Genomic DNA, 12,993 nt, shown 5'->3' on the forward strand with positions numbered 1-12,993 from the left:
TCGTTGGAGTAATATGTGTACCTATAGTTGGTCAAACTAAATTGTCAGTAAATAAAAACAAAAGTGGGTGGGTGCTAGTACTAGTGTAAGATCAGTTTCTTTTTTAAATAGAAAATAAATATAAATTGTGTCTAAAAATAACTGCTGTCTACGTTTTTCTATTAATCTTGTGGTGCTTTAATGCAAGGTATAAAATAATTTATTTTAAATACATTCAAATGCCCTATTCGATGTAGCAATGTGTTTATGTAGTGAGGCTCCCGGCTACCGGAAGATGTCCCGCAGCCCCTCGGTCAGCAGCGCGAACACGCGCGTCTGCTCCGCGTAGCCCGCCGCGCGCAGGTGGTGCGACATGCTCGACACGCACTGAAAACGACCACATACTTTACCTCAACTGAACGTAAATCTTAATTATAAACTTTATAAGATAATATAATGAAATAAAACTATGAAAATGGATTATATCGCGTATATTGAATTTATAATACATCCCGACGTTTCGAACCCTTTACAGCGTTCGTGGTCAACGGGTGACTGAGGAAAAATTACAAAGTGCAAAAATATTAATAATATATTAGATAATATAATGTTTTATTGACAAAATTATGTAAAAAGTATAACTGTCCATAAAAATAAGCATTGGAAACAAATTGACTACATAAGTATTACAGTGCTATTAGTCAACTACACTAGGGATGATGACACATGTTGAATTTTATAACAAAATCTAGTAAAATAGATAGCAAATGAGCAATTTATCACAATAATGTGGATATTAAAATAATATATGGAAATGATAAAAAAATACAGGATCTAAGTTTCAAAATTTAAAGTTTTTTTTTTTAAGTTCCAAAAATGAATAAAGTAAAAATACCATTCGATTCCTTGAATTTTATCCAAAAAAAGATTGTATGGCAACTATATGCATAAACGCAATATTTCACCGACTAAATCGCAATTTTACTTATTTTCCATACATTCAAGATGGGCTCTCAGTGACCTTGACGTCACGTTTACTTATCGTTTTGTTAGGAGCGTTTCGCGAGTGAAGTATGACTGGCGGACTTTGACTATCATTTCTGACTTTTTTATTGCTTTAATCATTAATGCAATGGGTTCCATATAGACATTTGATCCCAAAAACAAACCTGATCGATTGATACCATTATTACCATTAATAAAAATTTGTCATCAAGCCTATTATGTCTGGTGAGTTACCTTCTCTAAGTAGGTGAGGTTGGCCTGCGGACACACGTCCCGGTCCATCTGCACCCGGTGCGGGTCGGGCGCCTGGTCCAGCAGCAGGTCGCGCATGTCCCGCAGCAGGGCGGGCGCGGAGGCCTCGGTGACGTCGGGCTGCAGCCGCACGCGGAGCTGGAAGCCTTGCGGCTCGGTTTCGTCCGCCTCGGGGTGTTCCACTCGGAAGCATCTGGGAGATAATTATAATTAAATTATAAGTATACTGATAAGTCGATCGGAATAAAGAATTTAACACGAATAATACTAGACGTGATACCGCTCTTTGGTTGAGACGGTTGAAAAACGTATAGGTCGAAGATTTATCTTTAACAGGTCCCTTGCGGTCTAGGCCGGCGGGAAGCTCAGTCATAAATGTACCCACTTATATTGAGAGGCGGTGCGACCGGCCGGCCAGTGCTGCGACGTGACGAGCGCCGCGACGGGCTCGCAGGCGGCCTGCAGCGCGGCCTGCGAGCGCAGGTCCAGCGTCGACGGCGTCGGCGGGAAGCGCGGGTGCGAGTGGTGCCAGCCCGCCACCGCCAGCCCGGCCGAGTGCAGGCTCGCGCTCGCCGCCGCTTGAGATACTGCACACAACAAACGACACATTTCTAAATTAACCTATCTATCTATATAAGCCCTTTATCCTGAACTCAGATTTTTCTTCCTTTCTTTGGTAGTTTTTGCTTAGTTTTTCCTTATCATATATATTTTTGATACTTTTTTTCTATTTTTGATATAATATTTATTTATTTATTTATTTTTCGGAGAACCAACAGCTATCAATTATACAATAGTTATATAAGTAAATAACAAAAAGCCAATTATAGGTTCCCATCAATAGCAACAAGTATAAAAATAAGTAGCAATATGTTTCTAAGTTTGGTGTGCCTCCTGGCAAAGGCCTCCTCTAGCTCCTTCCATTGCTTTCTATCATTCGCTACTCTTCTCCAGTTTGGACCAGCTGTCAGTTTGAGTTCGTCTTCCCACCCCTTGTACTGCCTTCCTCTATTCCTTTTACCGTCTCTAGGATACCAATGTGTTACTATTTTACTTCATTTAAAAAAAAAATTTAGGGACAATCTTACACAGATCAACCTAGCCCCAAACTAATATGGGTATTAGGCGACAAGATAATTATATACATAGAAAACATCTAAAACGTACAAATAAATGCCCTTCCCGAGAATTGAACCCCTGACCTCTAGTTTCGTAACTTGGCAGGGTCCTTACCGACTGGGCTAAGTTATCTATAGGTATTTATAAAAGTGTGCAATTGCACACAGCAACGTGCTTCCACCTAATGTTACTCAATACGCCAAGACCTTATAAAAATGCAATCACTTAATAACATAACTTATAAAAACCAAAATAGTAATTAGTATTATATGAGTCATGAGTCATGGCTCACCGGGGTCCATGTCGCAGTGCGTGGTGCCGGCGGCGGCGGCGGCGGCGCGGTAGGCGCGCAGCTCGAGCTCGTCGTTACGCAGGCGCCCGCCCAGCAGCCCCATCACCTCGGCGCAGGAGCCGTGCGCGTGCGCGTCCATCAGCAGCAGGGCGGATACGGACAGGACGACTGAATATGGCGCCTGTTAAAACAGATCAAGTTTTTAATAAAAAAATTAGGAATGTTTTAATTTTGTTTTGAATTAAAATCATAAATTAAATCCATAAGTACCTATTTTGTAATATGGCTAAACAACTACCATTGTCACATACTTAGAAACGACACAAATCAAACCTATCAAATTAAAAGTGTGACAATTGGGCAAACTTCAACTCTTTTTCTTTAGCTTCCAGTGTTGGGCATACACCTCTCCAGTTTACTTCCACATTTTACTGTCCGATTACAGGCCGATTTACTGTCTATCTCCTTTAGAGTGCCCCATCTGGCTCCCATCAAGTTGGCGGTATGTGATCCAGTCTTTTTTTTATTTATGTTGCCGGAACATAATTTTTCCACCTCCCATTGTTTTAGCGATATACCGTCCGGTGTAAAGACTCACGGGTCGCTCGGCGTTATAGACGCGGCAGGGGATGAGCCGCTCGGGTCTGGGCCGCGACGCGGGCGGGCGGCGGGGCTCCTGGCGGGGCTCCTCGCGGCGCTGCAGCACGTCGCCCGCCGCCGTGTGCGCGATCGTGTAGCCGCCTTCGCCGTCCTGCAGGAATACATTCATTATTCACTACACATATGTACAACATAAGTGTTTTGAAACAAAATGCAACTGCGAAGCAAAAATGTGAGACAGGCATATATTCAACATGAGAGTGAAGCAAAATATTTCATGATAACTATTATTATGATGACACATCCATATGTTGGATAGTAATAAAGACAAGTTTTAATTTCAAGTCTAGAATCTCCAGGCTGATACTATAATGTTCACAATATTGAATAAACACAAAATTCAAAACAAAAGTGGTTTGATTGTTGGAAGTAAAAGCAATATGGCTCCACAACACTCTTAAACCCATAGTTTGAAACTTGTGAACAGCCCTGGTAGTACATACTTGATTATTATAAACATTAAGTTGAAGAGCTATAAAATTACAAATATAACATAACTGCCTATAGACTACTAAAAGACCAGAAAATAAATAAATAGAATAAGACCTCACCAAAACAATTTTCTTCTGTCTCTTGGGTGGGAGACCAAACTTATTTAATGGCACTGCTATAGGAGCTTCCAACTCGGACGCCACGCTGCCACTATCCTTCTCAGCAGACTCATGTTTAATTTTTTCCCTTTTGACCGGCTTCTCGGTATCACTGTCTATGTCCACTTCTATATCACTGTCTGATTCTGAATCCTTCTTTTTCTCTATTTTAATCTAGATGTGAAGCAGAATTTTTTATTAACAATACAATATTAAAGAAATAATAATCATTCATGCATTCAATAGCAGTAACTTACCACTTGCTCCCCTTCTGAAACATGTAACGCCTGTCCCGAGCCCAAGACAATTTGCAACTTAGGACTCTTTATGCTCTCCTCAGACACCGCTGAATCCTTTCTCCGCCTCTCCTGCGGAGACTTCAAGAGCTCTTTACTGCTTGTTCCAGCCCTACCTTTATCAAAAGTTTTGGATACTTTCCTCCTGTGATTACCAATTTTCTTTACAGTTTTTACTTTTTCCTTGTATTGTTTAGCCATAGTTTTTAGCTTGGCATGGTTTTCCTTTGGATCCAGGGATCCTATAGACTCTGTGGACCCTAACATGAGTTCATCTTCATAATATATTTCTGATGGATTTACAATGAGATCAGGTTTCAGTAAGGCATTAGGTTTCAGACTTTTGTTGGTTACATTGTTGTTTTTTTTCCTGAACGGCTTTTTAGGTACCGTAATAGTTGGTGAGGCAGTGGTAACCAGGCTCAGAACATTGTTGATGGTGGAGTCATCGGTGACAATCTCCTCCTGCCCTACACTCGGGATGTCATCCTGATCTTCATTCTTTACGAGCCCCACAGAATGGTCCTCAAGTTTGATACCATACTCTGCTTCTATTAATGCTTGTATTTCAGCTGCAGACTTAGTTTTTATTGTTAGGGATATTTTATGAAAATTCCTTCCATATTTGGCCTGCACAAAATTAAAATACAGTTTGAGTAAAGACAATTTATCAGTAAAACCTACTTCCTTGTATTATTTTCAACATTTTATCAGTACATAGTAATTAGTTTGGAGATATTCAATGTTAAAGTTAAATACATTATTATGTCATGTTTTTACCATTTCCCTGTCAAGTAAATCTCTCTCAGCCTGGCTCCATGACGAATGCCGCACACGCTGGTGTTTTAGCCTGGAGTCCCCTGACAGTTTCCTAGACGGACCATATTTTGCCCTTAAACAATACACTAATGATTATGCATTTGCTATGTTCATGAAAGCATTTAGTTATATTTTAAAGTCCTATTAATTAATTAGCAACATGCAAGTACCTTTGTTCACATAGGCTTGCTAACAGCTTAACAATTGCAGTAGTAGTGCATAATTGTTTTCCTTCATATTTTCTCGTAAATGTTTGTATTTGTCATGCTACTTCAGTCAACCTCAGTACTTTTTGTACCGAGACTAACTGAAATAGCAAGACACGTTCTTACGTTTTCGTGAAAATACGAAGGAAAATAATTATGCACGACATCTGTACTTATCTATTTATTTTACATACATACATTAGCATACAACCAAACAGCTACTTGCCTCTTTTCCCGTTCATTGTCGTACCAGTTGGTGACAGTTGAATCTAGTAGCCATTGTGGGTGCACCGTGTCCTCCCTGCTTGAGCAAGATGGGCTAAAATACATTTTATCATATTTATATCATCTGCAGAATAAACATTCTCAAACAAATCATGAAATTTACCTTTAACCATTTTAGTCTGTTACAAAAGTTAATGGTGTAAAACGTAAATGTTGCTCTATTTCTTATTGAAATTAGATGAAAAGTTTATATAACAAGTACAACAAAAATATTTTGAAACGTAATTTGATGTCAACAAACCCATCAACCCATATTATATTAATTTAGAGATTATCCTCCAAGGAAATATTGGCTTCGAGTGGTGCATAGTAAATGTTAGTTCAGGCTAAATATTAAGTACTTACATTCCTTGATTATTTTGTGCTAAACAAGAATTAAATGAAAAATCTCCCAAAACGTCAATCTCGTCATCGTCCGCCATATTTTTGTCTTGTTTTGATTTGAAGATTTGAGATCTCATGGATAACTAAATGCCTCCCTTCAGAACTTTTCGTTCAAAAAGTAGCAGTTAAATCAGTGTGTCAAACATGATTTTAGAGCCATACTTTTCCGATCAAAAACGTGAATAATACACTCCCATATAAATCGATTCTGGCTGCCTTCTTCTTGCAATCGATTACCGAATTGAAATAAAAATTCAAAGAACACTACTTACACTACAAGGCTGTCAACTGTCACGCGAGCCTGGAAATAGAATTACTTTATTACTTTAAAAAAAAGCATATTTTATTAAGTTTTATAAATAAGAATATAGTCTTTTCACCATGAACGGTATTAGAATCGTTAAAAATCTTCCTTTCCGCCAGCTGCGTTCTTTTTCAAGATGGTAATTAAGAATTATTTGAAGGTTATGTTAACCCGATATCATAAGATCATACTAAGTCCTATTCTTTTGTAGGTCAGTACTGCACCAAGAAGTAGTGCAAGCCGCGGCTCCCCTGTCCATTCCAGTACCCGAAGGTGTAGACAAGCCGGCATCCCCTAAAATTGAGAAGTTAGTAGCGGAGATCACGACCCTGAACCTTCTGGAGGTGTCTGAGCTGAGTCAGGTGCTGAAGCGGCGGCTGAACCTGCCGGACGCGCCCGTAATGCCGGTCGGAGGGTTCGCCGTCGCCGCGCCCGCCGCCGACGAGGAGGAGGCTGCACCCAAGGCAGTCAAATCTAGTTTCACAGTAAGTTAATTTTTCGTATTTATGCTTTTCATTGGCGCCAACCACTAAACAACCGCCATAAGGTTTAATATTTTAAGTTATCCATGTGTAGTATATTAACATGGTTGTGGCAGTTAATAATAAACATAGTAAAGTTACTATGGTTGTGGCGGTTAAAAATACTTTCCAGAAAATATGTGACGTTTTCAACCAAAAGGTACCACATTGTCGCTTGTCGATAAGGTTGATTTCGAATTGAAGCTATATGGAAACAGCGCCTTATTGACAACTGACAATAAGTACCCTTTTGGTTGAAAATGGCACATATTATGCTAAAAAAGAGACGCTATGCACATCAATTTTCATACATTGACCTGCCTGTTGACATCTCTATTGCACTCCCATTATTACATTTGCTGTCATGCTCGCCTAAAGATATTCACAACCGGCATCATGGTTGATATATAATTATGGGCAGCAATATAATGCGCATGCATGCATAGAGATAGCAACAGGTGGGTCAATGTATGAAAATCTATATGAGCAACAAGCATTTATTTTCTAACAAACACATAATACTTTACCATTAGTTATCAAATCTTCTTGTTACAGGTAAAAATGATCAAATTTGACGAGAAACAAAAAGTGGCACTAATCAAAGAAGTAAAGAATCTTCTAGAAGGGTTCAACCTTGTTCAGGCCAAGAAGTTTGTAGAGAGCATCCCCACTGTCGTCAAGGCAGACATTTCCAAAGATGAGGCTGAGAAGCTAAAGGAAGCATTATCCAAAGTTGGAGCCATCATAGAAATCGATTAGATTAGCCATTAGATGTAAAGCTTAGTTGGTAATTTATGTTATATTATACTTGAAGAAATAAAAATGTAGTCTTTGTTATGTTGGTCAGTATTTTAGAAAACTGCATTCATTCCCTATAATCCTTCCCATAACAGCAGTGGACCAAGTCCACCAGTGTTAAAAATCCATTATTATGTTTTGGTAATTTACCCATACACTTACCTACCTATAAAACAAGGAAAAAATTAACACAACTCTTAAAGGTAGTTGACCTACATTTTTACAAATTTTCTGGCCCAGATGTAGGATTTTGCAAGTAATTATAATTTTCTTATGTAATCCATCACCATATATTGTCATATTATTAATCACCCTTTTGACCGCCATTATTCAAAAACTTTACGCACACGATACGCCAACATCTTTAGTCTTGTACCTAGCAAATAAAAAGTGAAGTGCCACTTGCTTGAATCCATACTAATATTATAAATGCGAAAGTGTGTCTGTCTGTGTGTTACCTCTTCACGATTAAACCGCTGAATTGATTTGGTTGCAATTTGGCATAGTGATAGTTTGAGTCCGGAGAACAACATAGGATAGTTTTTATCCCGAAAATCATCCCTTAAGAGGGTCGAAAGCGGGGTGGAATTAAAATAATTAATGAAGTGCCTGATAATTTGTGTACATAAGCATTGCTCAAATTGCATGATTGCTATTACACTTTATCCAGGCGCTATTCTTACTCTAGCTGCGGTTACTAAGTCCACGCAGACGAAGTCGCGGGAAAAAGCTAGTTAAGATTATAATGCTACATCTGCCACGGCTACACGTTAATGGCAGTTATCTGTATTTCTGTAGTCATTCACCAGGCGTTCGCATTTCAGTTTTTATTTGGCCAACGTAGGCGCCGCCGGTTAGGCGCGCATCACACGAATTGTATAGGTAGGTACCTATCGTGATTGCGCTATCAGCTATCCCTACCCAAAACAGTGTTCGCGTCAAAACAAGTTATGAACTCAGATATGATTCTGTTCATCGCGGGCTACGATGGAGTCCAGCGATTACAAAATAAAGTTTAAAGCGTTGTTTGATAAACTTTTTCATAACAAGTTCGAACTAAGTGCTAAACATTCCGAGGACTTACTTAAATACCTGGATGGCCGCCAAGACAAATGTAAGTTAACTACTAGACTTCGTACCAACCCTACTCTAATAGTCAATACTTAGTAATATTTTATATGTTATGTCTCACTACTTGAGCTTCAAGTACCTTGAGTGTTTATTCTAAAAGTTTCGTTAATGATCTCTCTGACTCGAAATTCTTAACTTCAGTTCGAAAGAATCGAGAATTCAGTTTGGACAATTTAGCGCTAAAATAACACATAATCGAAACAAATTAAATAACATGACGTGTTTTTATCAGCATTAATTTACAATTTACATCCAAGGACATACTTGCCTACCTATTTTATTTATACCGCAATAGAATCATAAAGTAAAACTTGATTAAAACGAATCAATGCCATTAACATAATATCACGACAAGGCGGCCGGACCAAGGATGTATATTAACTAACCTAGCGTCAACTATATAAGTATACGATAAGTTTATTTACCTACTAGCTTTTGCCTGCGACTTCGTCTGCGTGGAGTTAGTAATTTGGGTAGCTTATTTTTTATCCAATCTGCTTTTTATCGATTCTCCATACAAACTTCCACTCCCTTAAAGGGTGACTTCTGGGATAAAAACTACCTTATGTCCTTCCCCGGGACTCAAACTATCTCTATACCAAATTTCAACTAAATCGGTACAGAGGTTTAAGCGTGAAGAGGTAACAGACAGACACACTTTCGCATTTATAATATTAGTATGGATACCTAGTATAGATTGTCCTGATTTCTTTCAGGCGTTGCGAAGATTTTAGAAACCCCGTTCTTCGCAAATTTGCTTGTTTTTGCAATAAAAAATAGAGAGTTTGCATCCACATCGGTCAAGATATTTTACTCAAAGCTCGTGACCATCGTACTAAGCAATGAGGTGCTCTTTAACCGATTCGTGCAGATGCAGGGCTTTGAGTTGCTCGTGGACCGCAGCTATGCAGAGAGTGCAGCTGCCGATACCCCCACTGAACTGAGGCTAGCCACGGCCCAGCAGGCAATGGCGTTGGTGGCTCATTACTCGGGGGTCAAGTACGTCGTTGAAAATACAATCTACCAGCGTGTCTTGACCTCTCTAGCACAACACAGACCGCCAGCTGAAGCGGCAGCAGTCTTGTATGAATTTATCGCGAAATTAATATGGAGATTGAATGAATATGAAGAAGAAGAGGCATTATTAGAAGTTTTAAAATACATTGTAAAACCTCTATTGGAATACTCTTTGTCTAGCTCGACAACAGAAGCGGAAGACCAAATGATTCGATCCGAGTCTCTATTAGCGTCCTTGCACGCTCTAGTGCACATATTAGGAGAAGTGGAGCATTTGGCGGAGCCTAATAATGTAGTGTCAATGCTGTCACAAGTGTTTTCCATAGAAAGTAATCTGACTACAGCCCTGGAGAAGTCACGGGAGCCGGAGCTAGCGCGCTTGCTGGCCGAGGCTACGGTGCGCTACCACTATGCCGCGAGCCGTCAGGTCGCGTCGCTCCGGCCCGACTCCGAGACCCGAGTAAACCAAGAATTCCACGAGGCCATCAACAAAATAATGTGCACATTAATCAAGAAGAGGTCTTTCGCTGCCGTTCTCGAATTCCTCTGCCAGTGCCACGCCTTCTGGCACAAAGTGGAACGGGTCGCGGCGCAGGTAGCATTCGAAAAATTTGGCAAGAAGTTCATTTTACAAAATCATTTCCTACTTCTAATGTTAATGCCTATATATCTGAGGCAAAAGTATGGCAAAAGGTTAGTCCGCGACCTTAAGATGGAGGATGCAACCGAAATATTCCACAGCGACGTGGCTAGGACAATTCCGTACGACATGGTGAACACGGGTTATGATCTCAGGGATTTAATAACAGAATCGACAGGTAACAATTTAACTTTGGCGTGCACCTACTCGTTACGGGAGCTCCTACGGTTGAAGTGGCTGCTGAGCAGACAGCAGGCGTGCGTGGTGTTTCAGATGATGTTTTATACGCTGAGCGAGTTCGTGCTGTCGGACGGTTCGGACCTGGTGCTGCTGGCCAACCCGCTGCGCACGCCCGACGACGTGCGCTTCCTTGCGCTCATCCTTGACGCCATCGCTATGCTTCTCGACGAACATGAGATCAACTGGCACGAGAGCTTGGAAATCGGGGAGCTGCAAGCGGCGCTCATTAATCTGATAAAGCAGAACATCTTGCCGGTCGAGGTAAGGGTCAAGAACTCTATTTGTAGCTTAGGTAGGTATCCACACTTAGGTACTACTTACATAATTACTTAAGGTTTCTACTACTTACCAAAATTACTATGGGACTAGCTCGATTAGTGTTCCCGTATCTAATATTTAGTTATTTAATGCAGAAGGTTTTTTCTTGATAAAGACGACTTCTGTAAAGTGTGATGTTTCCAGCTGCTGGTGCAAGTGCTGGAGCTGGTGACGACGTGCGTGTGCAAGCTGCTGTCGCCGGAGTTGGCGCTGCTGATTGAGCCGCAGCGCGGCGGCTCGCTGAGCGAAGCGGCGGGCGCGGCGCGGCGCGTGCTTCAGCGGCCTGAAAGCGAAGCTCGACTCGCCGCGTTACAGCTGATTCTAAGTTTTTTGGAGGTGGCTTATGTCAGTCAGTACCTACAGTTTTATCAGTGGTTTTTAAGTAGGTTGTTGATCGCAAGCCGATCTTTTACCCATATTCTAATGGGCGCGTTAATGATGCTTTCTAAAGTTACAAACGCTGCTTTAGTATTAAAACAATGTTTAAATGTAGAGTTTATGCCGCTGCGCGCCATGATATCTGCGCACGGGCTCCTGTGCGGGGCTGCGCACTGCGCGATCTATGACCCGGACACGCGCACTCAGGCCGCGGCGCTGCGCTGCCTCGTGGCCGCGGCGAGCTGCGAGGACCTGTGGACTGAGATGCTCGACCACTGCCAGAATCTGTATGTAAGTTTATGCAGTTATGCATGACTGCATAATAATTGATCCATCGCTCCGATAATCCAAGAGACCCTTCCTAGATCGTCAGTCCGTATCCGTAATATCCGTATTGATGCAGATCGGCCATATTAAGTGATCATTGTCCCAGAGCCTTTGTAATTTAACGACTATTAAATTTGTTCTATGGTGGATTAGATAGCGTAATAGGTACGATCTGTCGACTATGAAAGGCCGTTGTTGGAAATACCTACCTTTGTAAGCACGTGCGTAGCAAGCAACCTAATTGTTCTTAACAGGAAGCCCTAGCCTTAGATCTAAAACTGACCTCAACTTAATTGGCTGTATCCGAAAATGCGTAGGTAACATTAATACCTACAAATTACATTATCGTTTACCTAATAGTTATAGTAGAGATAAGTAGGTATTATGATACAACAAAACCCGTGATAACATACAGCAAAAAAATCACAGAGAAGAGATAGGTACAATCGAACCAAGAATCCATGAACTGATCTTAATATCTACTTTCAATGTTTCAGGAGCAACTGGTGAGCATATTGCGCCACAACCCCGATGGGGAAGTACGTAAAAAGGCAGCCAACGTGCTGACGCATGTCTACATCAACCGCAAGGTTAATCAGGCCTTCATAGCCCGCGTTTCCAAGACCATGGCCAGAGCGGCCACAGAAGACCCGCACTGGCCTGTTCAGATAGCGGCTCTGAATTTCTGGAAGCAACTGATGAAGAGACAATTCACAGACAGAGGAATGATCGATGGCACATTCCCCTCTGTCACCTTTTGCAAGGATAAGAGGAAGATCATAGTTTTGAACGAGAAAGAAATACATAAACAACTAGAAATCGGCATGGATAATCTGTCAAAAACAGGCTGCTTAGCTGTAATGGTTAAATGTCTGAATTCGAGCAATTGTGAAGTGATGGAGAAGGCTTATGAAATCACTCGGGGACTAGTAGAAGCTTTAGATCATTATAAATTTAGTGGTGTTTCAAGCGTTGTGAAAAATGCTATTAGTCCTACTCCTCCCACTGATACGGACGAAGTTCAAGCCAAAAAGGCAAGGAGTTTGAACACTGAAGAGGGGGAGGTTAGTGATACTGATATTATTTCCGAAATTTTTGAGTGTTTAAGTACAGGTAGTTCTAAAAGCGATACGAGTCCCATAGAGATTATTGAGCCGTGTGATTTTATAGATAAAGTAAGAGAAGCGGCGACAAGGCGGCCGTCGAAGGTTGACTTAGGAACTTTGATAGATGAATTGGTGGCGTTATGATGTTTAGCTCTAAGTAGAGAAAAGGTAGGCATGGACTTCCTTACATTTATATGTTGCAGCTAATATAAAGTAGGTATAAGTACCTAGTGGTGTATGATGAATTAAGGTTGTGTCATACTCATATATTATTATACACACATTTCGTATTTGCTGGACCTTAATAATGTAAAAATGTTATACGA

General features: G+C 40.8%; 3 protein-coding genes across 3 annotated transcripts; 2 read left to right on the top strand and 1 right to left on the bottom strand.

Moving 5' to 3' along the window:
• Positions 1-5,945, bottom strand: LOC134744370 (uncharacterized). The gene is made up of 10 exons (XM_063678150.1): positions 5,849-5,945; positions 5,445-5,537; positions 4,974-5,085; positions 4,155-4,823; positions 3,859-4,071; positions 3,246-3,398; positions 2,648-2,828; positions 1,622-1,823; positions 1,219-1,429; positions 1-366 (listed from the first exon to the last, which is right to left on the bottom strand). The coding sequence occupies exons 1-10, from the start codon at positions 5,923-5,925 to the stop codon at positions 265-267; spliced, it is 2,013 nt and encodes a 670-aa protein (XP_063534220.1). The 5' UTR covers positions 5,926-5,945; the 3' UTR covers positions 1-264.
• Positions 5,946-6,165: 220 nt separating this feature from the next.
• Positions 6,166-7,549, top strand: LOC134744371 (uncharacterized). Its single transcript, XM_063678151.1, has 3 exons — positions 6,166-6,330; positions 6,403-6,676; positions 7,268-7,549. Exons 1-3 carry the CDS (start codon positions 6,269-6,271, stop codon positions 7,469-7,471), a joined length of 540 nt encoding a protein of 179 aa, XP_063534221.1. The 5' UTR covers positions 6,166-6,268; the 3' UTR covers positions 7,472-7,549.
• Positions 7,550-8,450: 901 nt separating this feature from the next.
• On the top strand, positions 8,451-12,959 carry LOC134744372 (uncharacterized). Its single transcript, XM_063678152.1, has 5 exons — positions 8,451-8,624; positions 9,358-10,799; positions 11,001-11,205; positions 11,350-11,525; positions 12,059-12,959. The coding sequence occupies exons 1-5, from the start codon at positions 8,498-8,500 to the stop codon at positions 12,809-12,811; spliced, it is 2,703 nt and encodes a 900-aa protein (XP_063534222.1). The 5' UTR covers positions 8,451-8,497; the 3' UTR covers positions 12,812-12,959.
• The last annotated feature ends 34 nt before the right edge of the window (positions 12,960-12,993 follow it).

The sequence above is a fragment of the Cydia strobilella genome, chromosome 9 (genome assembly GCF_947568885.1).
Source record: "Cydia strobilella chromosome 9, ilCydStro3.1, whole genome shotgun sequence".
NCBI lineage: Eukaryota > Metazoa > Arthropoda > Insecta > Lepidoptera > Tortricidae > Cydia > Cydia strobilella.

Excerpts from the sequence above, each read along its gene's own strand:
- LOC134744372 (XM_063678152.1), top strand. The coding sequence starts at position 8,498 with ATGGAGTCCAGCGATTACAAAATAAAGTTTAAAGCGTTGTTTGATAAA. Across the intron at positions 8,625-9,357 it reads GGATGGCCGCCAAGACAAAT|GCGTTGCGAAGATTTTAGAA; the intron begins GTAAGTTAACTA and ends GATTTCTTTCAG. Across the intron at positions 11,206-11,349 it reads TTTGGAGGTGGCTTATGTCA|AGTTTATGCCGCTGCGCGCC; the intron begins GTCAGTACCTAC and ends GTTTAAATGTAG.
- LOC134744370 (XM_063678150.1), bottom strand. The coding sequence starts at position 5,925 with ATGGCGGACGATGACGAGATTGACGTTTTGGGAGATTTTTCATTTAAT. Across the intron at positions 5,086-5,444 it reads GACAATGAACGGGAAAAGAG|GGCAAAATATGGTCCGTCTA; the intron begins GCAAGTAGCTGT and ends GTATTGTTTAAG. Across the intron at positions 2,829-3,245 it reads TCTATAACGCCGAGCGACCC|GCGCCATATTCAGTCGTCCT; the intron begins GTGAGTCTTTAC and ends CTGTTTTAACAG.
- LOC134744371 (XM_063678151.1), top strand. The coding sequence starts at position 6,269 with ATGAACGGTATTAGAATCGTTAAAAATCTTCCTTTCCGCCAGCTGCGT. Across the intron at positions 6,331-6,402 it reads CTGCGTTCTTTTTCAAGATG|GTCAGTACTGCACCAAGAAG; the intron begins GTAATTAAGAAT and ends ATTCTTTTGTAG. Across the intron at positions 6,677-7,267 it reads CAGTCAAATCTAGTTTCACA|GTAAAAATGATCAAATTTGA; the intron begins GTAAGTTAATTT and ends TTCTTGTTACAG.